Source organism: Rhinoderma darwinii, chromosome 4, assembly GCF_050947455.1.
Source record: "Rhinoderma darwinii isolate aRhiDar2 chromosome 4, aRhiDar2.hap1, whole genome shotgun sequence".
Lineage (NCBI taxonomy): Eukaryota > Metazoa > Chordata > Amphibia > Anura > Rhinodermatidae > Rhinoderma > Rhinoderma darwinii.
In genome coordinates, this window is record NC_134690.1 from 124,453,229 (window position 1) to 124,479,913 (window position 26,685).

At 43.5% G+C, this 26,685-nt stretch overlaps 1 protein-coding gene across 1 annotated transcript in view; it reads right to left on the minus strand.

The window, feature by feature from the left end:
• Window positions 1-16,421: 16,421 nt before the first annotated feature.
• Window positions 16,422-26,685, minus strand: part of LOC142760841 (uncharacterized) — a 49,430-nt gene continuing 39,166 nt past the window's right edge. Inside the window, exon 3 of the mRNA XM_075864018.1 lies at window positions 16,422-17,811. Coding sequence (XP_075720133.1) covers window positions 17,374-17,811 — 438 coding nt within the window. The 3' untranslated portion in view covers window positions 16,422-17,373. The remainder of the gene's footprint in view (window positions 17,812-26,685) is intronic.

Genomic DNA, 26,685 nt, shown 5'->3' on the forward strand with positions numbered 1-26,685 from the left:
GCCCCTTATATGCTCGTTGTCAAGGGGGTATGGGTACTGATGGTAATATGCCCCTTATATGCTCATTGTCAAGGGGGTATGGGTAGTGCTTGTAATATGCCCCTTATATGCTCATTGTCAAGGGGGTATGGGCAATGCTGGTAATATGCCCCTTATATGCTCGTCAAGGGGGTATGGGCAATGCTGGTAATATGCTCCTTATATGCTCGTTTTGAAGGGGGTATGGGCAATACTGGTAATATGCCCCTTATATGCTCGTTGTCAAGGGGGTATGGGCAATGCTGGTAATATGCTTCTTATATGCTCATTGTGAAGGGGGTATGGGCAATGCTGGTAATATGTCCCTCATATGCTCGTTGTCAAGAGGGTATGGGCAATGCTAGTAATATGCCCCTTATATGCTCATTGTCCAGGAGGTATGGGTACTGATGGTAATATGCCCCTTATATGCTCGTTGTCAAGGGGGTATGGGTAGTGCTGGTAATATGCCCCTTATATGCTCGTTGTCAAGGGGGTATGGGCAATGCTGGTAATATGCCCCTTATATGCTCATTGTCAAGGGGGCATGGGCAATGCTGGTAATATGCCCCTTATATGCTCGTTGTCAAGGGGGTATGGGTAATGCTGGTAATAATGCCCCTTGTATCCTCATTGTCCAGGGGGTATGGGTACTGATGGTAATATGCCCCTGATATGCTCGTTGTCAAGAGGGTATTGGTAATGATGGTAATATGCCCCTTATATGCTCGTTTTAAAGGCGGTATGGGTAAAGATGGTAATATGCCCCTTATATGCTCGTTGTCAAGGGGGTATGGGTTATGGTGGTAATATGGCCATTATATGCTCGTTGTCAAGGGGTTATGGGCAATGCTGGTAATATGCCCCTTATATGCTCGTTGTCAAGGGGTTATGGGCAATGCTGGTAATATGCTCCTTATATGCTCGTTTTCAAGGGGGTATGGGCAATGGTGGTAATATGACCATTATATGCTCGTTGTCAAGGGGTTATGGGCAATGCTGGTAATATGCCTCTTATATGCTCGTTGTCAAGGGGGTATGGGTAGTGCTGGTAATATGCCCCTTATATGCTCGTTGTCAAGGGGGTATGGGCAATGCTGGTAATATGCCCCTTATATGCTTATTGTCCAGGGGGTATGGGCAATGCTGGTAATATGTCCCTTTTATGCTCGTTGTCCAGGGGGTATGGGCAATGCTGGTAATATGCCCCTTATATCCTCATTGTCCAGGGGGTATGGGTACTGATGGTAATATGCCCCTTATATGCTCATTGTCAAGGGGGTATGGGTAGTGCTGGTAATATGCCCCTTATATGCTCATTGTCAAGGGGGCATGGGCAATGCTGGTAATATGCCCTTTATATGCTCGTTGTGAAGGAGGTATGGGCAATGCTGGTAATATGCCCCTTATATGCTCGTCAAGGGGGTATGGGCAATGCTGGTAATATGCTTCTTATATGCTCGTTTTGAAGGGGGTATGGGCAATACTGGTAATATGCCCCTTATATGCTCGTTGTCAAGGGGGTATGGGCAATGCTGGTAATATGCTTCTTATATTCTCGTTGTGAAGGGGGTATGGGCAATGCTGGTAATATGCCCCTTATATGCTCGTTGTCAAGAGGGTATGGGCAATGCTAGTAATATGCCCCTTATATGCTCATTGTCCAGGAGGTATGGGTACTGATGGTAATATGCCCCTTATATGCTCGTTGTCAAGGGGGTATGGGTAGTGCTGGTAATATGCCCCTTATATGCTCGTTGTCAAGGGGGTATGCGCAATGCTGGTAATATGCCCCTTATATGCTCATTGTCAAGGGGGTATGGGCAATGCTGGTAATATGCCCCTTATATGCTCGTTGTCAAGGGGGTATGGGCAATGCTGGTAATATGACCCTTATATGCTCGTCGTCAAGGGGGTATGGGTACTGATGGTAATAATGCCCCTTGTATCCTCATTGTCCAAGGGGTATGGGTACTGATGATAATATGCCCCTGATATGCTCGTTGTCAAGAGGGTATTGGTAATGATGGTAATATGCCCCTTATATGCTCGTTTTAAAGGCGGTATGGGTAAAGATGGTAATATGCCCCTTATATGCTCGTTGTCAAGGGGGTATGGGTTATGGTGGTAATATGGCCATTATATGCTCGTTGTCAAGGGGTTATGGGCAATGCTGGTAATATGCACCTTATATGCTCGTTGTCAAGGGGTTATGGGCAATGCTGGTAATATTCCCCTTATATGCTCGTTGTCAAGGGGGTATGGGCAATGGTGGTAATATGACCATTATATGCTCGTTGTCAAGGGGTTATGGGCAATGCTGGTAATATGCTCCTTATATGCTCATTGTCAAGGGGGTATGGGCAATGCTGGTAATATGCCCCTTATATGCTCGTTGTCAAGGGGGTATGGGCAATGCTGGTAATATGACCCTTATATGCTCGTCGTCAAGGGGGTATGGGTACTGATGGTAATAATGCCCCTTGTATCCTCATTGTCCAGGGGGTATGGGTACTGATGGTAATATGCCCCTGATATGCTCGTTGTCAAGAGGGTATTGGTAATGATGGTAATATGCCCCTTATATGCTCGTTTTAAAGGCGGTATGGGTAAAGATGGTAATATGCCCCTTATATGCTCGTTGTCAAGGGGGTATGGGTTATGGTGGTAATATGGCCATTATATGCTCGTTGTCAAGGGGTTATGGGCAATGCTGGTAATATGCCCCTTATATGCTCGTTGTCAAGGGGTTATGGGCAATGCTGGTAATATGCTCCTTATATGCTCGTTTTCAAGGGGGTATGGGCAATGGTGGTAATATGACCATTATATGCTCGTTGTCAAGGGGTTATGGGCAATGCTGGTAATATGCCTCTTATATGCTCGTTGTCAAGGGGGTATGGGTAGTGCTGGTAATATGCCCCTTATATGCTCGTTGTCAAGGGGGTATGGGCAATGCTGGTAATATGCCCCTTATATGCTTATTGTCCAGGGGGTATGGGCAATGCTGGTAATATGTCCCTTTTATGCTCGTTGTCCAGGGGGTATGGGCAATGCTGGTAATATGCCCCTTATATCCTCATTGTCCAGGGGGTATGGGTACTGATGGTAATATGCCCCTTATATGCTCATTGTCAAGGGGGTATGGGTAGTGCTGGTAATATGCCCCTTATATGCTCATTGTCAAGGGGGCATGGGCAATGCTGGTAATATGCCCTTTATATGCTCGTTGTGAAGGAGGTATGGGCAATGCTGGTAATATGCCCCTTATATGCTCGTCAAGGGGGTATGGGCAATGCTGGTAATATGCTTCTTATATGCTCGTTTTGAAGGGGGTATGGGCAATACTGGTAATATGCCCCTTATATGCTCGTTGTCAAGGGGGTATGGGCAATGCTGGTAATATGCTTCTTATATTCTCGTTGTGAAGGGGGTATGGGCAATGCTGGTAATATGCCCCTTATATGCTCGTTGTCAAGAGGGTATGGGCAATGCTAGTAATATGCCCCTTATATGCTCATTGTCCAGGAGGTATGGGTACTGATGGTAATATGCCCCTTATATGCTCGTTGTCAAGGGGGTATGGGTAGTGCTGGTAATATGCCCCTTATATGCTCGTTGTCAAGGGGGTATGGGCAATGCTGGTAATATGCCCCTTATATGCTCATTGTCAAGGGGGTATGGGCAATGCTGGTAATATGCCCCTTATATGCTCGTTGTCAAGGGGGTATGGGCAATGCTGGTAATATGACCCTTATATGCTCGTCGTCAAGGGGGTATGGGTACTGATGGTAATAATGCCCCTTGTATCCTCATTGTCCAAGGGGTATGGGTACTGATGATAATATGCCCCTGATATGCTCGTTGTCAAGAGGGTATTGGTAATGATGGTAATATGCCCCTTATATGCTCGTTTTAAAGGCGGTATGGGTAAAGATGGTAATATGCCCCTTATATGCTCGTTGTCAAGGGGGTATGGGTTATGGTGGTAATATGGCCATTATATGCTCGTTGTCAAGGGGTTATGGGCAATGCTGGTAATATGCACCTTATATGCTCGTTGTCAAGGGGTTATGGGCAATGCTGGTAATATTCCCCTTATATGCTCGTTGTCAAGGGGGTATGGGCAATGGTGGTAATATGACCATTATATGCTCGTTGTCAAGGGGTTATGGGCAATGCTGGTAATATGCTCCTTATATGCTCATTGTCAAGGGGGTATGGGCAATGCTGGTAATATGCCCCTTATATGCTCGTTGTCAAGGGGGTATGGGCAATGCTGGTAATATGACCCTTATATGCTCGTCGTCAAGGGGGTATGGGTACTGATGGTAATAATGCCCCTTGTATCCTCATTGTCCAAGGGGTATGGGTACTGATGATAATATGCCCCTGATATGCTCGTTGTCAAGAGGGTATTGGTAATGATGGTAATATGCCCCTTATATGCTCGTTTTAAAGGCGGTATGGGTAAAGATGGTAATATGCCCCTTATATGCTCGTTGTCAAGGGGGTATGGGTTATGGTGGTAATATGGCCATTATATGCTCGTTGTCAAGGGGTTATGGGCAATGCTGGTAATATGCACCTTATATGCTCGTTGTCAAGGGGTTATGGGCAATGCTGGTAATATTCCCCTTATATGCTCGTTGTCAAGGGGGTATGGGCAATGGTGGTAATATGACCATTATATGCTCGTTGTCAAGGGGTTATGGGCAATGCTGGTAATATGCTCCTTATATGCTCGTTTTCAAGGGGGTATGGGCAATGCTGGTAATATGCCCCTTATATGCTCGTTGTCACAGGGATATGGGCAATGCTGGTAATAATGGCCACCATTTATGCTCGTTGCCAAGGGGGTAATGCTGCTCAGGCACGTGGAATGCTCATTGCCGAGGGTGGATGTCTGTTTTTTGCAATAAATGTGAAATGCTCGTTGCAAATCGGTGACACCGTTTAAAAAAAGAATATGCTCGTCTCTAGGGAGTTCACTATGCTTACCTGCACACGGTGATGCTGCTGCAGATTCAACTGTAGCCTCTCGGACGCCTGGAGCCGATGTGTCTTCTCTCGTCCGACCCGATGTTGAAGGACCTGTGGGAGGAAGTGACGTCACAGCGTGATCTCGCGAGAACACGCTGTGTGTCTGTGCAGTGAAAGAAGCTGGGTGGGAACGATGAGAAGTGTATGATGCTGATTAGTCAGCGTCATAGACTTCTATTCACAACGCCCAGTTGGTAAAACGAGTAAACACGCCCAGTTGGTAAAAACAGAATACACGCCCAGTTGGTAAAACGAGAAAACACGCCCAGTTGTCCATTGAAAAACTCATTTGCATAAATCTAAAATTGCTCATAACTTGGGCAAAAATGATCGTTTTTTTAAAAAAAAATTAACTTTACTGTTATCTACATTGCAACGCCAATCACATTCAATAGGAGATAGGGATTTTATATTCTGGTGACAGAGCCTCTTTAACCCTTTAGGCGTTTCACAGGAATTAAAGAAATGTGGAGGTGAAATTTACAAATAAATTTTTTTTTCCGAAATGTATTTGTAATACAAGGTTTTACCAGAGAAACACAACTCAATATTTATTGCCCAGATTCTGCATTTTTTTTTTTAGAAATATCCCATATGTGGCCCTTGTGTGATAATGGACTGAAGCACTTGCCTCAAAAGATCCTAGTGGATTTGGGGCCTTTTTTTTATTAGAAAATATTTTAGGCACCATGTCAGGTTTGAAAAGGTCTTGCGGTGCCAAAACATAGGGAAAACCCCAAAAAGACACAATTTTGGAGACTATACCCCCTCCCAAAGGTTTCGATCTAGGGGTATAGTGAGCATTTTGACCCCACAGTTGTTTTGCAAAGTTTCTTTGAATTAGGGCTTATTCAGACGAACGTATAATACGTCCGTGCAACGCGCGTGATTTTCACGCGCCTCGCACGGACCTATGTTAGTCAATGGGGCCGTTCAGACTGTCAATGATTTGTCAGCGTATGTCCGCTGCGTAAAACTCACGACATGTCCTATATTTGCCCGTTTTTCGCGCATCACGCAGCCATTGAAGTCAATGGGTGCGTGAAAATGTTGAATCTTTTCATTTCCACAAGGGATAAAGGAGAAAAATCACCCCAACATTTGTAAAGCAATTTCTGCCAAGTATGGCAATACCCCACATGTGGTCATAAACTGCTGTTTTAACACACGGCAAGGCTCAGAATGGCAGGTGCTCTATTTGGCATGCAGATTTTGCTGATTTGATTTTTGTGCGCCATGTTGCATTTGCAAAACCCTGACTTACCAGAGTACATTGGAAGCCACCAAGAAGTGACCCCATTTCACAACCTACATCCCTCAAGGCATTTATAATTTACCTGGACAAATGACAGGGCTCAGAATTGAGGAGCACCATGCGCATTTGAGGTCTATTTTGGTGATTTTCACAGCATTGGTCCACAATTGCAGGGCTCTGAGCTCAAATGGTAAAACAAATCACGTAGCGACCCCTATTTTGGAAACGACACACCGTAGGACATATTAAGGGGTGCAGTAAGCATTTTGACCCCACTGTTTTTTCATTAGAAATGAATGCGTACTGGATGGTGCAAAGTAAAAATTGCAATTTTCCACTGATATGCCATTTTAGTGTACATTGAAGACAAATACTTCATAAACTGTTAAGCGGGTTCTCCCGGGTTTGGTGGTGCCATATATGTGGAAGTAAACTGCTGTTTGGACACACTGTAGGGCTCAGAAGGGAGGGAGCGCCATTTGGCTTTTGGAGTGCGGATTTTGCTTGCCAGTTGTTCTGTTTGGGGTTTTACTGGTATTTCAGTTTATAATATGGGGGCATATGTTAGCTGTGCGTAGTACATCAGGGGTATAATAAGAGGGTATAATAATGCGGTAAATAAATAATAATCCGCAGATGTGTGGCCAGTGTCGCACTGATAAATGGTGCCCAATCTTATCCGCTTTTGGAACGCTCTGCACATTTTGTGTCACCATATTCTGAGACTCAGAATTTCTTTAATTTTTCTTCACCGGAGCTTTGGGAGGGCTTATTTGTTGCGGGACAATCTGTAGTTTTCATTGGTACCATTTTGGGGTACATGCAATTTTTTAATCACTTTTTATTCCATTTTTTGGCAAGCAAGATGACAAAAAACATTCAATTCTGATATTGTTTTGTATTATTATTATTTTTTTTTTCTTTACAATGTTCACCGTGGGCTATAAATGACAGTTTTACTTTATTCTGCGGGTCGATATGATTACTGTGATACCATATGTATATAGTTTTTTTTATGTTTTGCAGCATTTGCACAATAAAATCACTTTTTTTTATTTTATTTCTTTTTTGTCACCATATTCTGAGAGCCATATCTTTTTTATTTTTCATCAGTAATGCTGTGTAAGGCCCCATGCACACGACCGCAAAAAAACGCTGTTTTTACCGCAATTGCGGTCCGCAAAAACTGAGCCATTCGCTTTCATTGAACGCTGACACCTTTCCGTAGCACTACGGAAGGGTGTCCGTGCCGTGGAAATGTTCCGGGAATTATAGAACATGTCCGTTCTTTTGCATTTTGCGGGCCGTGCTCCCATACTTTGTATGTGAGCACGGCCCGAAAATGCGGCTGTCAGTCGGCGGCCGGCCGTGCCCGCAATCGCGGGCCGTGATTGCGGGCACGGTCGTGTGCATGGGGCCTAAGGGCTTGTTTTTTGGTTGGTTCGGGTTGTAGTTTTTATTGGTACTATTTTGGGGTACATGCGACTTTTTAATCACTTTTCATTCTATATTTTGGGAGTGGTGTTGACCAAAAAATAGCGATTCTGCCATTGTTTTTTTTTTTTTTTTGCGGTGTTCACCATGCGGAAAAAATAAGATCACAGTTTTAAAGTTTGGGTCGTTACAAAATGCGGTGATACCAAATATGTTTACTTTTTACGTTTTCATTTTTTTCCTCTAATAAAAGACATGGGAAAAAAGGCAGTGTTTGTTTTCTTAACTTGAAGCTTTTATTTTTACACTTTTATTCAACATTTTTATTAACTTTTTTTTTGTCCCACTAGGACATGGCACATTCTCTAAGGGCACATTCAGACGTGGCGGAATTTTTCCGCTGCAAATGTTGGTGTAGATGTGGGGCAATTGTGCAACGAATTTGCACCCACATATGCATATTTGACAGGTAATTCAGACATTGCAGAAAACAGAACAGACTTGCCACAGATTTCAGTTTTTGCATTGCAAAGGCTGAAATACGCAGTGAAATTCTGCTTCTTCTCCGCAACAGACAGTGCATGCTGCGGACTGAAAATTCCGCACCGCAGCCTATGGTCCGCAGCAGCGTTTTCCGCAACGTCTGCACGAAGATAACTAAAAAGGTGTGGAAACCAATGGACAATCTGTCTGCTAAGGATTTCCAATGTGGAAAGTCCGCAGCAGTATTCCACATCAATTCCGCTACGTCTGAATGTACCCTAATACATTGCACTACCCACGTAGTGCAATGCAATAGAGCTCTTAGTTATTCACTGGCCGCAAGCTATTTGGACCCCACCTCTGGGCGGGGCCTAATGGACTTCCATACATGGCATACCAAGAGACAGTTGTTAGGCCTCCGGTTGTGATAGCAACGATCAGCACCCCTGCAATCACATCTCAGTGATGCTGATCGGCTTCAAACCACTAAGATTCCGCGATCCGTTTTGATTGTGGCATCTAAGGGGTTAATGGCAGGGATCAGAGCTTGCTCCGTTCCCTGCAGTTACAGCAGGGTGTCAGCTGTAACATACAGCTGACACCCGCCGCTGATGTCGCAGGCTCAGTGTAAGGGGAAGTGTTTTATATATTTATATCTATGTACATGTGAGTGTAGATATATATATTTGTCCCTCCAGAAAGGTGTAGAGAGAGAGGGAGAAGACATTGGACACATCCAATACATTCACACTGCCTCCCCTTCCATCCCCCTGACCAGGTAATGAGACACCCTGAGGGGTGAAAGCCATAAGAACAAATCCTGTATTTCCCGGAAGCAGGAAGTTCCAACTGCTCACCCCCCCCTCGCCAGGTAATGAGAATCCATGAGGGAGCCATAAGCCCATACCCTCCCCCCTTGCACGTGCATGAGCATGTGATGTCACACAGATGTGCACGGACAAGGTATAAGAGGGTCTACTGTCCCACACTCAGTCTCTCTTGTTTCCTGCCTCCCTCAAGACACACCAACTCACCAACTTGGACCACATGAACCGCTAAGTATCCATGTTTAGCAGCAGCTACACGTTACGCTCTCCCCCTCCTTACTTCAACCCTTTACCTGCATATCCCCTGGTACAAATAAATTCCCTGGTACCTGTTTAACCCTTTCCCACCATTTACCTGCTATCCCCTGGTACACAGCAACCCTTTCCCCTTGTTAACCCTTTATCCTCCTTTCTGTCCCTGGTAACCCATGCTGCCCTATGTAACCCTTGCAGTAACCCTTGCTGCCCTAAGTAACCCTTGCTGTCCCTAGTAACCCTTGCTACCTGATTAACCCTTAGTGTACAGGGATAGTTATTGCTAGGAGGAAGTGGGAAAGAAAGAGTGAAACAATGAGCATGTGTATTGTATTGTAACGTAACTGTATTCATATGTATGTTTAGGTAAGTGGGTGGTGGTATAAGGTAGGATTGTGATACCGTGTTTATACTGTACTACATATAGTATGAGTATACGCAGTATATATTAAAGAGGCTCTGTCACCAGATTATCAGATCCCTATCTCCTATTGCATGTGATCGGCACTGCAATGTAGATAACAGTAACGTTTGTTTTTTTTTTAAAACGATCATTTTTGGCCAAGTTATGAGCAATTTTATATTTATGCAAATGAGCCTTTCTAATGGACAACTGGGCGTGTTTTCTCTTATTTCCAACTGGGCGTGTATTGTGTTTGTAACATCTGGGTGTGTTTACTTGTTTTACTAGCTGGGCGTTGTGAATAGAAGTGCATGATACTGACATATGATGCTGACAAACACTTCTATTCACAACGCCCAGCTAGTAAAACAAGTAAACACGCCCAGATGTTACACACACAATACACGCCCAGTTGGAAATAAGAGAAAACACACCCAGTTGTCTATTAGAAAGGCTCATTTGCATAAATATAAAATTGCTCATAACTTGGCCAAAAATGATCGTTTTTAAAAACAAAACAAAAACGTTACTGTTATCTACATTGCAGCGCCGATCACATGCAATAGGAGAAAGGGATTTGATAATCTGGTGACAGAGCCTCTTTAAAGGAACAGTGTCATCACAAATAATTTGTTTATATGTTAAAGATGTTAGTGCTGTAATATAAACGTTTATTTTCATTTGTGTGTTTGTGTTTTACTGTTTCTTATTTTCACACTTTTTCTTCCCTATGGGGGCTGCCATTTTTTGTTCCATTTCTGTGTGTGTCGATTAACGACACACACAGACATGGAATACGGCAGCCACAGTCCCATAGGGACTGCGAACGGCTCCCGTCCCATTGACTGCCGTGTACGGCGTCTGTGTGGGAACTGCGCATGCGCCGCTCCCACACAGTCCTATTCGAAATTGGCGCCGTCCGGCGCCATTTTCCTGTGGACCGGAAGTCGCGGCTGGACAGTAATATTACTACTTCCGGTCGCGGCTTCCGGACAAGTGCACATGGAACAGCGGCAGCAAAGGGAGCGGACGGGCCGCGGCGGCAGGAGCAGGTAAGCGATTTCAATGTATGTTAGTGTTTGTGTGTGTTTACTACTGCATGTAAACCTACTACACTGTGGGTTACCTCAAAAAATGGCGACACACAGTGTAGGAGGTTAAACCTTTCAAACCCCTCGTTTATCCCGGCACTAGCCAGGATAAAGGAGGGGGGATTGCTGAGAGCTCACTAGAGCGATAGCTTTTAACCCAATGTTGCAATGCTGCAATTTTGGGAACTAGCTCCAAACAGCTCCATCTAGTGACCAAAAATGGGTAGTATTATAAATTTGAAAAAATTTATAATATTTCCTGACTCGCGAAAAAAATAAAAAAAATTTGAACAATGTTTAATCACCCACACACTAAATGTTTAAATTTAAAAAAAAAAACATGTTTTTGGGGCGACACCATGCCTTTAAGTTGTTATATGTATTGGGGTATACTGATACTATACTGTGATCAGTTACTGTGTTCTGTGTTTGGTGTATTTTGTATGTAAGTGTGATTATTGATAGTAATAAATATTACCCTTTATTCAATATACAATTGTATTTACTCAGTCGTATACACTTACGTAGCAGCAAAGCAAGTAGACAAACGTTAGTATAAGGAAAAGGTAGGGGAACCCTAGTGACGCTGATTATAAAGGAGGTAGTAATAGTGGGTGACACGAGTGAGTGAATCCCACCCTTATACCAGCCCTGTAACACTCAGCATCTGAGCCTGCACCTGTAAAGGATCTGCCAGGCACTACGTCTGGGTATACTCCCAGGATTAATCAGTCGACACCTGAGGCCAGACCTCTGAGACTGACACCTGCTCCCACCAATCAGGGTGGCAGGCTCAGGAGTGGGAGAGCCTATCGCGGCCTGGTCAGTCAGAGTTAGCTCCGCCCCCTGTCCATTTATACCTGCCGTTTTCTCTTCCTCTTTGCTTGCTATTCTTCTTGGATTCCTGGCCCCACTGCTGCCTTGCTCCAGCCTGCTTCTGCCGTGCTTCTGCCTTGCTTCAGTTCCGTTTATCCTGCGTTGCTCTGCCCCTGGCTTGCTTCTGCTCCGTGCTCCCGTTTGTATACTCCACTACATCCTGATCCTGACTGGCTCATTCACCGCTCCGTTTCCTCGCGGCGTTCCGTGGGCTACTGTATTCCCTTGCGTGTTCCCTGTCTGTACTCCCTTGCACTTAGACAGCGTAGGGACCGCCGCCAAGTTGTACCCCGTCGCCTAGGGCGGGTCGTTGCAAGTAGGCAGGGACAGGGCGGTGGGTAGATTAGGGTTTACTTGTTCCCTTCACCTCCTTCCTGCCATTACAGCACCATCTTGTTTCTGGGGCAGGAAGCTTTTTAGGCCCCGCCTCCAAGGGGACCTAACAGTCTTGTGTACTTGGCAGACAGGAGGCCATTATATACAAGAGGGGCTGTATGGCACTATACAGGGTGGGGGGGGGGCTGTGTGGCACTATACTCAAGGGGGGAGCGGTGTGGCAATATATACAAGGGGGGTTGTATGGCACTATCTACTAGGGGGGCTGTGTGTGGCTGAATCTACATTGGTCTATGTGTGGCATTATCTACAGGGGGGCTGTGTGGCACTATCTACTAAGGGGGCTGTGTGGCACTATATACAAGGGAGGGGGCCTGTGTGGCACTTTATACAAGGGAGGGGGCTGTGTGGCACTTTATACAGGGGGGCTTTATGGCGATATCTACAGGGGTGGCTGTATGCCACTATCTTCAAAGGGGTGGTGGGGGGCGCTATCTACAAGTGGGGTGTGACACTGTCTACAAACGGGGCAGTATATAATTGACTACAGGGGGACTGTATGGCACAATCTACAGGGGTCAGTATCTACAGGGGCCACTATCTGTAAAGGGGGCTGCATGTGGCACCTAGGGGGGGCAGATAAAAGTTTGCTATGGGGCCCAGTCTTTCCTAGTTACGCCCCTGCTCCACTCTGCAGTTGATTGATGGCTCTCTTTGTCTTCATTTTCATACGAGCAGAGCTGTCAATCAATCAAGGGAGGTGTTGGAGCGCAAGATGCCGGATACTTCTTGGTTCAGCGGACACTGGAAGGCTAATTTGCATACGGAGTGCAACAGAATACAACATTTTTACCTTGATGCAAGGACTAATATATTCTACAATAGTATATTTCTATTCTAACTAACTAGCGGTGTAAGCCGTTTGGAAGGCGCAAATCTGATAACAGAGCCCCTTTAATTAAAAATGTTCTACCCTTTGACTTCTGCAGCATGTCTGTATATACAATACAATGCAAGTTGCACAATGCTGTTCTGTGCTTATTTCATCAGACTGTTTACTGTCAGCTCAGTCTGTAGCCCCTCTCTGACCTCTCAAGAAGGCTAATCCTAGGCTCCGATCACATCTGTGTTGGTCATTTCTGTTGAAGTGAGGAGCAGAACTATGAAAATGATAGCAGTGACGGATCCAGTACCGGACGGATCCAATTGACTATAATATGGTACATCGGGTTTCTGTCATGGCGTCTGTCCAATGGTCTTCTCGTCCAACATCAGTGCCTGACATCACAAATGCCCTTTTGGCTGAAATGGTACATACACAGACACACTCCAAAATATTGTAGTAAGTCTTCCTAGAAGAGCAAAGGCTGTTATAGCCGCAAAAGGGGCACCCAACTCTATTTTAATTGCCATAGTTTTGAAATGGGATGTCCAACATGCTCATTTAGGTGTGATGGTCGGGTGTCCACAGAATTTTGGCCATATAGTGTAGATATACGTATGGGGTGTTCCTGGTTGATCCGCTGATTACCATGCAATCATCCAGCAGGAGTTGACAGTGTAGTCTTATTCATCTGCACATCTCTGAAGAAAGACTTTGGTAAGGGAAAAGAAAGTGCCGTGTAAGTGGACTGATATTTTGCTTGCATTTGACTTTTTATCACTCATTGAAGTCCTGAAAAATAGGACTGTGTGGAGAACATAAATGTATCCTTCATCTCTCCATAGTGAAGCCAAGAAAGGCAGATGGGATCTAAAGGACACGGCTCTCAGTAGAGTACCACAACCTTTTAGAGCGGGTCTGGACCTTAATAAATGAGAACCCCTGACATAACTTTATGACATGGCAGAAGTTGAGTGAAATGACAATTATAAAGCCCATTTTTTGGCAGTGCATTTTATAATTATATTCATAAATTGTATCTGTTTACTAAGTTATTTGTTTACTAAAATATTTTGGTGTACCGTTATAAAATATAGTCTTCATTGCCATTGCTAGAAATTTGCTGTAATATGTTCCAGTAAGTGCCATCCAGCTGTCAGGGTCAGACTGGCCCAACAGAGAACCAGAGGATCCTCCGGTGGGCCCTCTAAAACTCCAATCCGACGCTGCATCCAGTGATAGTATACTGTAAGCATCCTATTGTTTAACCAATGTTATTGATTCTTATAAACTTCAGAAGCTTTTATAAATATAATAAGCTAATACATTAGGCAGATCTGCAGTATCCTTTTAGTTGCTATTTAAAGGGGTTTTGCCATGATCAACTTTTTTGAAGAGAAGACAATCATACGTTTCTGTACACTCAGTTATTTCCGTGGAGTGGCGTTCATGCAGATGTGGGCCTGTTTCTTCTTGACATTGGTGTTTGATCCTATCTGCCCCACTTTTAATAATGTGATTTTTATGAGACGCCTGCTCTACAAATCATTCAAATAAATCAATGGGAAGTGATGCACACATGCAGCATTTGGTGCTGTTTTTGGAGCCAAACACAGTAATGGATACTAAAGAGAGAAGTCCTTACTTTGAACTTTTGAATCCACTTCTACAAAACTGCAGGTGTGAATTCAGCCTTAAAATGTTGAACTGTCTGCTCCTTATTGCGCACCCCTCAGTTTTAGAAATAATCAAACCGTTGATATACAGTACCGTTCAAAAGTTTGGGGTCACCCAGACAATTTTGTGTTTTCCATGAAAACTCACACTTATATTTATCAAATGAGTTGCAAAATGACTAGAAAATATAGTCAAGACATTGACAAGGTTAGAAATAATGATTTTTATTTCAAATAATAATTTTCTCCTTCAAACTTTTCTTTTGTCAAAGAATGCTCCATTTGAGCAATTAAAGCATTGCAAACCTTTGGCATTCTAGCTGTTAATTTGCTGAGCTAACCGGGAGAAATTTCACCCCATGCTTCCAGAAGCCCCTCCCACAAGTTGGATTGGCTTGATGGGCACTTCTTGCGTACCATACGGTCAAGCTGCTCCCACAACAGCTCTATGGGGTTGAGATCTGGTGACTGCGCTGGCCACTCCATTACAGATAGAATACCAGCTGCCTGCTTCTTCCCTAAATAGTTCTTGCATAATTTGGAGGTGTGCTTTGGGTCATTGTCCTGTTGTAGGATGAAATTGGCTCCAATCAAGCGCTGTCCACAGGGTATGGCATGGTGTTGCAAAATGGAGTGATAGCCTTCCTTATTCAAAATCCCTTTTACCTTGTACAAATCTCCCACTTTACCAGCACCAAAGCAACCCCAGACCATCCCATTACCTCCACCATGCTTGACAGATGGCGTCAGGCACTCTTCCAGCATCTTTTCAGTTGTTCTGCGTCTCACAAATGTTCTTCTGTGTGATCCAAACACCTCAAACTTCGATTCGTCTGTCCATAACACTTTTTTCCAATCTTCCTCTGTCCAATGTCTGTGTGCTTTTGCCCATATTAATCTTTTCCTTATATTAGCCAGTCTCAGATATGGCTTTTTCTTTGCCACTCTGCCCTGAAGGCCAGCATCCCGGAGTCGCCTCTTCACTGTAGACATTGACACTGGCGTTTTGCGCGTACTATTTAATGAAGCTGCCAGTTATGGACATGTGAGGCATCTATTTCTCAAACTAGAGACTCTAATGTACTTGTTTTGTTGCTCAGTTGTGCAGCGGGGCCTCCCACTTCTCTTTCTACTCTGGTTAGAGCCTGTTTGTGCTGTCTTTTGAAGGGAGTAGTACACACCGTTGTAAGAAATCTTCAGTTTCTTGGCAATTTCTCGCATGGAATAGCCTTCATTTCTAAGAGCAAGAATAGACTGTCGAGTTTCACATGAAAGCTCTCTTTTTCTAGCCATTTTGAGAGTTTAATTGAACCCACAAATGTAATGCTCCAGATTCTCAACTAGCTCAAAGGAAGATCAGTTTTATAGCTCCTCTAAACAGCAAAACTGTTTACAGCGGTGCTAACATAACTGCACAAGGGTTTTCAAGTGTTTTCTAATCATCCATTAGCCTTCTAACGCAGTTAGCAAACACAATGTACCATTAGAACACTGGAGTGATGGTTGCTGGAAATGGGCCTCTATACACCTATGTAGATATTGCATTAAAAACCAGACGTTTGCCGCTAGAATAGTCATTTAGCACATTAACAATGTATAGAGTGTATTTCTGATTAATTTAATGTTATCTTCATTGAAAAAAACTGTACTTTTTTTTTCAAAAATAAGGAAATTTCTAAGTGACCCTAAACTTTTGAACGGTAGTGTACATTGAATGATAACCAACAGTGTCACTCTCACCCTCTGTATATAAACCTATTTTAAGAAACTTATTCACATGTTGGATAATATTAAAAGCAAACATGAATATATTTATTTTACATTATACTCTGTAGGTAGAACTATACTGTTGGTGTCACACAGACTAAGTTCATATTTTACTGTCATAAATGGCTAATCTTTTTTTGCAGTTATAGCATATGCACCTCAATAATTAACCACAGCTAATATGTCAGAACTACTAGCCGCAACTAGATTCCACCATTTTCACAGAAGACCAGTGCCGGATACTGTGCTCAAGGACAAGTGGCCTCTCTTTGCTGAAGCTGTCTGTGGCCGCCCAAGCAACCCCCAGAGCACGAAATCTAGGTTTGGTCTTTCCCAGATACTCTGAAACTCATATAGTACTGGTATGAAACACCATATGGAGCCATACAGTCAAAAATGTGGTACCATACAGAAGGGTGATTGATTCGGATTTGTCATGTGGCCATGTTCATGAGGCCTGAGGCTGGGTTCACAGTACGTTATTGGCATATATTTGAGGCATACATTTTTTATTGTAAATAGCAAACATACCTAGAGTGCTAGAAAGGGATGCAGTCGACTACACTACACTGATTCTGCCAAAAAAACGGAAACCTTACGGAACGTAGAAAAACGGAAACCATTAGCAACGGAAGCATTACCATTGAAATCAATGGTAACACACACGGAAGCTATGGTTTCCGTTTGCCTTTCCATTGATGGGTTCCTCCAATGGAAAGGTCTGACGGAACCCATCAACGGAAACCAAACGCTGATGTGAACACACCCTAAAAGGAATAACAGGAATGCATTTTGCCACAATGGAAAACACTTTCCCAGCTGTGTCCAGTATAAGGAGGCATCCCCCTAGTGAATTGTTGGATCATCAGTCTGTTTGAGGTGCCCAGCCCTAGTTGGAAGACTAAATTTACCATGTTATTTCCTCAATAGGATTTTTAAGGTGTTATATAAATATACCTAATATTAAAAGCATAGTATTACCATACATAGACAATGTAGTTTAAATGGACTCTATGATTATTGTTTTTAGCATAAATGCATGCCGCCCATGTTTAAAATCTTAAGAATATCCTTGTAGCGGCCTCGTACAGCCATGTCTGTAGCAGATTCATTCCACTTGGTCTTAATACCAGGATCAGCCCCACACTCCTTCAGAGTTTTCACCACGTGAGCATGCCCTCTTTCTACTGCCAGGTGCAGTGCTGTTTTTCCAAGCCAGTCCTTGGCATGTATGTCTGCTCCATGTTGAAGTAGACTGGAACATACCGCACTGTACCCCCTATAGGCTGCATGGTGTAAAGGTGTAAGGTTTAGGGAGTCAGTGCAGTTTACATGAGCTCCTTCCTGCGTTAATAGTTTTGCCATCAGAGTGTGACCTCGCCCTGCAGCGCGATGTAATGGGGTGAGCTGGTTGTCATCTTGTATGTTCATAGCAGCGCCTTTTCCCAGAAGGAATTCTGCCATCTGAAACCGTAAATAAAATGTTATTTGTGGATTTATTTTACTTTGCTGTGCAAATATAGTACAACATATTCAGAGAGTTTCTATACCTGTTAGTAAATGAATAGAACATGTCTAGTGATCTAACTTCATAATATATACTAGGTTAACATTGGGCTCAAAGCTTTGAGCACTGATCCTGGAACGGATACTGCATAGACTTCCATGGACTTATCCCACATATTGGAAAGCATTATGAACAGGCTACTAACTCTTTCCCTGCAGCTACAGTCATCGAAATATGAGTATCCAACTCAAGAGTGCACGACAATAATTCCACAGCAATACACTAAGGCCTGGTTTACACGAGCGCAAAAGGCACTTAACAGCTGCGTGTGTCTTCAGTGTATGATGCGCGGCTGCGTGATTTTCGCGCAGCCGCCATCATTATGACACTCTGTTTGGATGTTTGTAAACAGAAAAGCACGTGGTGCTTTTCTGTTTACATTCAGAGTTTGACAGCTGTTGCGCAAATCACGCAGTTCGCTCGGAAGTGCTTCCGTGCGGCATGCGTGGTTTTCACGCACCCATTGACTTCAATGGGTGCATGATGCGCGAACAGCGCACAAAGATAGGACATGTCGTGAGTTTTTTTCAGCGCACTCACGCTGAGCCAAACTCACGGACTGTCTGCATGCCCCCATAGACTAATATACGTGCGTTGCACGCACGCATATCACGCTCGTCTAAACGAGGCCTAAGTCTGTTCGTTTTCATTTCTCCTGCAGCATCAATGAAACAATACATGGCACCTATCGACAATAATAACACTGTGGTTCCTCCAGAGGGAACAAATCTCCACTATGAGGCGAGGCTTGAGTGGGGCATATGGGGTTTTCCTACTTTAGATATTCACTACATATTTACAGGAGGCGATGAGGAAAAAGACAATTTATTAAACCTTTTCTTTCAATTTACAAATGAAAATGAGGCTACCGTAAGGCTAGACTGCCGTCTTTTAATAGTGCACGGGTGACCCATGTGGGCCGGAGTGGGTGCTCGGCTGTCTGATGTGGCCATTAAACCCCTTAGATGGTCTATAGTAACCGCTGCACCTGTGTGGTTTACTGGGAGAGGAAGCTCCCTCTGTCCCCCATCGGTGGCCCACAAATGAGATTGCAGGCCCACGTTGTGTTGCAATGGCAGCTGGGGGTCTAACACTTGCCCCCAGGTAGGGCTGGGCGATTATGGCCTAAATCAATTAATTGAACATTAATGCCAGAGACACGGACACATAGATGGTATACACAATTACACATAGATGGTGTAGCTGCAATCATAACGACCTAAACAATAAATTAAATGTGTTATTTAAACCGCTTGGTAGACGGTGTAAAAAATAAAAAAAGGCAGCAAAAAGACAGCAGCAAAATGTTTTTTTTTCTTCATTCCACCTAATTTTCCTTTTTTTTTTAAAGTTTGTCAATATGTGGTGCCAATGAAAACTACATCTTGTCCCGCAATAAACAAACCCACATATGGCTACATCGATGAAAAAGATAGGCCTCATGCCCGTTCCGTCAAAAATAGGACAGGTCCTACCAATGTCCGTCTTTGATGAACAGTCCGGCCTTTTCATTGATTTGGTCCGTGAAACAACGGACTGCACATGGAAGCCATCCGTCATTGGCGGCCGTACAACAGCCGATGGATGTGTGCATGAGGCCTTATACAGTTATAGCTCTTAGAATGCAGTGATGTTTTAGGCTGAGTTCACACGGGGCAGACACACTATGTAATAGCACGCAGCGTATCTGCCCTGTGCGCCACAGGGAATTCCGGGCAAAAAAGCGCACCAAACTGTGGTGCAGTTTTTCTGTCCGGAATGTCTGCTGCGAAAAACTGCAGTACTTAGCCGGCCTGCCTCCTGGGATGACGTCTTATTCCAGGAGACCGCTGCAGCCTGTGATTGGCTGCAGCGGCGATCACATGGGATGAAGCATCACCCCGGAGGTTGAAACACAGACTCCTAGGTAAGGTTAATATACTTTTTGTTTTCTGAGTTGCATTTTTTTGCGGCGGGATCGTTGCGAACCCGCTGCAAAAAACGTAACAACTGCTATTTGATGTGGGATTTACATCCCAATTGAATACAGTGCGGAAAACCCACAACAAATAAGCAACGTTTACTTAACCCCTTCCCTCTTTAGCCACTTTTGACCTTCCTGACAGAGCCTCATTTTTCAAATCTGACATGTTTCACTTTATGTGGTAATAACTCCGGAATGCTTTCACCTATCCGGGCGATTCTGAGATTGTTTTCTCGTGACACATTGGACTTTAAGATAGTGGTAAAATTTGGTCGATACATTCAGTATTTAATTGTGAAAAACACGAAAATATAGTGAAAAATTGCAAAAATTAGCATTTTTCTCAATTTAAATGTATCTGCTTGTAAGACAGATAGTAATACCACACAAAATTGTTGCTAATTAACATCCCCCATATGTCTACTTTAGATTGGCATCGTTTTTTGAACATCCTTTTATTTTTCTATGACCTCACAAGGCTTAGAACTTTAGCAGCAATTTCTCACATTTTCAAGAAAATTTCAAAAGGCCATTTTTACAGGGGCCAGTTCAGTTGTGAAGTGGCTTTGAGGGCCTTATATATTAGAAACCCCCAAAAAGTCACCCCATTTTAAAAACTTCACCCCTCAAAGTATTCAAAACAGCATTTAGAAAATGTCTTAACCCTTTACACATTTCACAGGAATGAAAGCAAAGTAGAGGTGAAATTTACAAATTTCATATATTTTTGCAGAAATAAATTTTTAATACAATTTTTTTTATAACACAGAAAGTTTTACCAGAGAAATGCAACTCAATATTTGTTTCCCAGTTTCTGCAGTTTTAGCAAATATCCCACATGTGGCCCTAGCGTGCTACTGGACTGAAGCACCGGCCTCAGAAGCAAAGGAGCACCTAGTGGATTTTGGGGCCTTATTTTTGTTAGAATATATTTTAGGCATCATGTCAGGTTTGAAGGGCTCTTGCGGTGCCAAAACAGTGAAAATCCCCCAAAAGTGACCCCATCTGGGAAACTAGACACCTCAAGGAAATTATCTAGGGGTGTAGTGAGCATTTTGACCGCACAGGTTTTTTACAGAAATTATTGGAAGTAGGCCGTGAAAATTAAAATCAACATTTCTTCAAAGAAAATGTAGGTTTAGCGATTTTTTTTCTCATTTCCACAAGGACTAAAGGAGAAAAAGCACCGCAAAATTTGTAAAGCAATTTCTCCCGAGTAAAACACTACCCCGCATGTGGTAATAAATGGATATTTGGACACACGGCAGGGCTTAGAAGGGAAAGAACGCCGTTTGGCTTTTGGAGCTCAAATTTAGCAGGAATGGTTTGAGAGGCCATGTCACATTTACAAAGCCCCTGAGGGGACAAAACAGTGGAAACCCCCCACAAGTGACCCCATTTCGGAAACTACACCCATTGAGGAAATTATCTAGGGGTATAGTGAGCGTTTTGACCCCACAGGTTTTTTGCATAAATTATTGTAAGTAGGCTGTGAAAATGATAATCTAAATTTTTTCAAAGAAAATGTAGGTTTAGCTAATTTATTCTCATTTCCACAAGGACTGAAGGAGAAAAAGCACCGTAAAATTTGTAAAGCAATTTCTCCCGAGTAAAACAATACCTCACATGTGGTAATAAACGGTTGTTTGGACACACGGCAGGGCTTAGAAGGGAAAGAGCGCTATTTGGCTTTTGGAGTCCACATTTAGCAGGAATGGTTTGCGGAGGCCATGTCACATTTACGAAGCCCCTGAGGGGACAAAACAGTGGAAACCCCCCACAAGTGACCCCATTTTGGAGACTACACCCATTGAGGAAATTATCTAGGGGTATAGTGAGCGATTTGACCCCACAGTTTTTTGCAGAAAATATTGGAATAGGCCCTGAAAATAATAATCTACATTTTTTCAAAAAAAATCTAGGTTTAGCTAATTTTTTCTCATTTCCAGAAGGACTGAAGGAGAAAAAGCACCACAAAATTTGTAAAGCAATTTCTCCCGAGTAAAACAATACCCCACATGTGGTAATAAACGGCTGTTTGGACACACGACAGGGCTTAGAAGGGAAACAGCACTATTTGGCTTTTGGAGATCACATTGAGCAGGAATGGTTTGCGGAGGCCAGGTCACATTTGCAAAGCCCCTGAGGGGACAAAACAATGAAAACGCCCAAAAAGGGACTCCATTTAGGAAACTACACCTCTTGAGGAATTCATCTAGGGGTGTAGTAAGCATTTTGACCCCACAGACGTTTCATAGAATTTATTAGAATTAGGCAGTGAAAATAAAAACAGTCCTTTTTCTTCAATAAGACGTAGCTTTAGCGCAAATTTTTTCATTTTCTCAACAAATAAAGGAAAAAAAGAACCCAAAATTTGTAAATCAATTTCTCCCGAGTACGGCAATACCCCATATGTGGTCATAAACTGCTGTTTGGGCAAACGGCAGGGCTCAGAAGGAAAGGACCGCCATTTGGAGTGCAGATGTTGCTGGATTGGTTTCTGGGCGCCTGTGGGCCCAAAACAGTGGAAACCCCCCAGAAGTGACCCCATTTTGGAAACGACACCCCTCAATGCATTTACCAAGGGGTGTAGTAAGCATTTTAACCCTGCAGGTGTTTTGTAGAAATTAGTGTTCACTCGATGTTGCAGAGTGAAAATGGGATTTTCTTCCATAGATATGCCAATATGTGGTGCCCGGCTTGTGCCACCATAACAAGACAGCCCTCTAATTATTATGCGGTGTTTCCCGGTTTTAGAAACACCCTACTTTTGCCTGGACATATGACAGGGCTCAGGAGTGAAGAGTACCATGCGGAGTGGAGGCCTAATTTGGCGATTTACAAAGTATTGGTTCACAACTGCAGAGGCTCAGATGTAAAATAATAAAAAGAAACCCCTGAGAAGTGACCCCATTATGGAAACTGCACCCCTCAAGGCATTTATTAAGAGGTGTAGTGAGGATTTTCACCCAACAGGTCTTTTCCATAAATGAATGCACTGCGGATGGTGCAAATTAAAAATTTATATTTATATTTTTCCCTAGATATGCCATTCAGTGGCAAATATGTCATGCCAAGCTTATGACACTGGAGACACACACCCCAAAAATTGTTAAAAGGGTTCTCCCGGGTATGACGATGCCATATATGTTGAAGGAAACTGCTGTTTGGGCACGCTGTAGGGTTCAGAGCCGAGGGAGCACCATTTGGCTTTTGGAGAGCGGATTTTGCTTGGTACTAAATTTGTTTGAGTATTGCTGGTGTTTTATAATGTGGGGGTACATGTAAGCGGGGCGGAGTATATAAGGGGCATAGTCAGGTGGTATGAAAAAAAATTAATAATCCATAGATGTGTGTTACGCTGTGAAGCAGTCCTTTCCGCACAGGCCAGTGTCGCACTGATAAATGGTGTAATTTCTTATCCCCCTTTTGGTCCACACTCTGCACCTTTGTAGTTTGAGGAATTTTGCTGGGAAGTGTTGTCCTGGTATAATACGGGCACCGTCGCTTCCAGCGGATATGTTTGGGCTCTCCCTTTCCTGGTTCCCTAATTTTAGGTCCTTGATAAATCGCCTCTTCAAACAGAAGAAATGTTCCCCTCGGGCACAACTGCATATTTTTTTATTTCCTGACTTATTGGAGCCATAACTAATTTTATTTTTCATAGACGTAGCGGTATGAGGGCTGGTTTGTTGCGGGATGAGCTGTAGTTATTATTGGTACCATTTTGGGGTACATGTGACTTTTTGATCACCTTTTATCCTATTTTTTGGAATGCCAAGTAAACAAAAAAATGCAATTCTGGCACAGCTTTTTTCGGTTTTTTTTATACAGCGTTCACCATGCGTTATAAATTACATGTTAACTTTATTCTGTGGGACAGTACGATTCCGGCGATACCTAATTTATAGCATTTTTTTATGTTTTACAACTTTTTTCACAATAAAATTACTTTTGTAAAAAGAATGTATTTTTTTTCTGTCGCAAAGTTGTGAGAACCATAACGTTTTAATTTTTTTGTCGACGGAGGTGTATGAGGGCTTGTTTTTTGCGGGACGAGCTATAGTTTTTATAGGTACCATTTTTGGATACATGCGACTTTTTGATCACTTTTTATTCTAATATTTGTAGGGCAAAGTGACTAAAAAACAGAAACTCTGGTAACGTTTTTTACGTTTTTTTTTACGCTGTTCACCGCGTGCAATAAATAATACAATATTTTGATACCTCAGGTCGTTACGGTCGCGGCGATACCAAATACATATGGTTTATTATTATTTTTCAATAATAAAGGACTTGATAAGAGTAAAAGGGGGATTGTGTTTTATTTGATTACTTGAAACTTTTATTGTTTTCAAACTTTTATTATTTGCACTTTTTTTTACACTTTTTTATACTTTTTTTACACTTTTCTTCAAGTCCCACTAGGGGACTTGAAGGTCCAACGGTCAGATTTTTTTTTTTCTAATACATTGCACTACCTATGTAGTGCAATGTATTAGATCTGTCAGTCATTCACTGACAGCAAGCCGATTAGGCTTCGCCTCCCGGCGGGGCCTAATAGGCTTCCGTAATGGCAGAGCAGGAGACTAGTGTGTCTCCTGTTGCCATAACAGCAGTCGCCAGTCCCGATTGCCTGTCAGGGCTGGCGATCTGCTAGTAACCGCTACGATGCAGCAATCGCTTTCGATTGCTGCATCGAAGGGGTTAATGGCAGGGATCGGAGCTAGCTCCGGTTCCTGCCGTTACAGGTGGATGTCAGCTGTACAGTACAGCTGACATCCACCGCTGATGACGCCGGATCAGCTCCTGAACCGGCGCCATCTTGCCGGCAGCTACGGAAGCCGATCAGGCTCCGCCGCCGGGCGGATCTTGACCGGCTTCGGTGCTAGGCAGACCGGGAGGCCAGTATTAGGCCTCCGGTTGCCATTGCAGCCACCGGAACCCCGGCAATTTCATTGCTGGGGTTCCGATGAGCTGCAAACACCTTAAGTGCAGCGATCGCGTTTGAGCGCTGCACTTAAGGGGTTAATGGCGGGGATCGAAGCTAATTTCGGTCCCCGCCGTTACAGTCGGATGTCAGCTGTAAGATACAGCTGAGATCCGGTGATGATGGCACCGACTCAGTTTCTGAGCCGGTGCCAAACATTTGACGTACATGTACGGCATTTTGCGGGAAGTCAATGCTTTCCATGACGTACATGTACGTCAAATGTCGGGAAGGGGTTAAAGAGAACCTTTCACCTCCCCAAGCATGTGCAGCTGAGTGCAGCATGTTATAGGAAAGGCTTCACAAACTCTGTCTCACGTAAAATTATTTTTCTAACTCCCTCCGTTATTTGCATATCGGTGCCGTTATATTTGGCTCCCGATATGTAAATAAGCCCCTGAACTGTCAATGGGGCGTTTCTAAGTAACTAAAGGGCAAGGGGGCGTGATCTCTTCGCTCTGACACTGTCCAATCAGCTACGGACAGTGTCAGGGCGGTTTGCGCTGTGTTCTCTCCCGCGAGATCACACACAGACTTGGTGGTTGTGTTGCAGATAGTGTGGGCACGCACGCACGCATGCGCGCACGGCCGCTTGCGCGGACATCGACGGATGTAAGTAGATGTCCTCCTTGTCTCCTTCTCCTCGTCGTCTCTGCTTCTTCTCCTCGTCCCTGCTTCTCTTCTCGTTCCGTGGCGGTGGGAGTGGTGACGTCGATGTGTGAGTGAACGGCCGTGTGCGCATGCATGAGGGTGCGCGCACGCTATTTGCAGCACAACCACCAAGTCTGTGTGTGTTCTCACGGGAGGAAACACAGCGCAAGCCGCCCTGACAGTCCGCAGCTAATTGGACAGTGTCAGAGCGATGATATCACGCCCCTTGCCTTTTAGTTAGTTAGAAACGACCCATTGACAGTTCAGGGGCTTATTTACATATCAGGCGCCAAATATAATGGCACCGATATGTAAATAACGGAGGGAGTTAGAAACATAATTTCAAGTGGGACCGTGTTTGTGAAGCCTTTCCTATAACATGATGCACTCAGCTGCGCATGTTTGGGGAGGTGAAAGGTTCTCTTTAAATACAATTGACATGCTGCGGAATAAAACTCTGCCGAGCAGGAGAATTTTTGAGCGTTTTTTCCGCTTAGTATTTACGCAGCGTGTGGATGAGATTAGTTGTATCTCATCCACTTTGCTGCTACTGTATTTGCTGTGGATTTTCCGCAACTAATTTAGTTGTGGAAAATCTGCAGTATTTACGCTACGTGTGAACTGGCCCTAAAAGTGTTTTTATTGTGCAAAAGTAGTAAAACATAAAAAAAGATACATATTTTGTATTACCGTAGTCGCACCGACCCATAAAATAAAGGTGAATGGCATAAATTTATAAATCAAACAAAATATCTAAATTGCTGTTTATTTTTGAAGGAAAAATACAAAAAGTTACGGCTCTTTAAATGCGACGATGAAAAAACGAAAAAAAGCTGGTCACTAAGGCGTTAAGCAGTTATGTACATAAGGAATTATTACATTTATGTGAGGTTTTGCTCTAAACCTTACCGATTTGTGACAACTGGTGATAGCTAGTGCACAGTTCATGACAACGTAGTGCCACCTTGTGGCCATATATGGTCTGCATGTCTGTGAGTAATGAATTTATCATTTTTGTTGGCACCAAAGAAATAGGACAATAAAGCATTACTCATTAAAAAGACACAAAGTGTACCTACAATATTCAAAAGACTAACTTAATGTGCCCTTCATTGCCCAGGTACGTTACTAAATGTTCTCAACCTGTAAGAACTTTGTAACTAACAC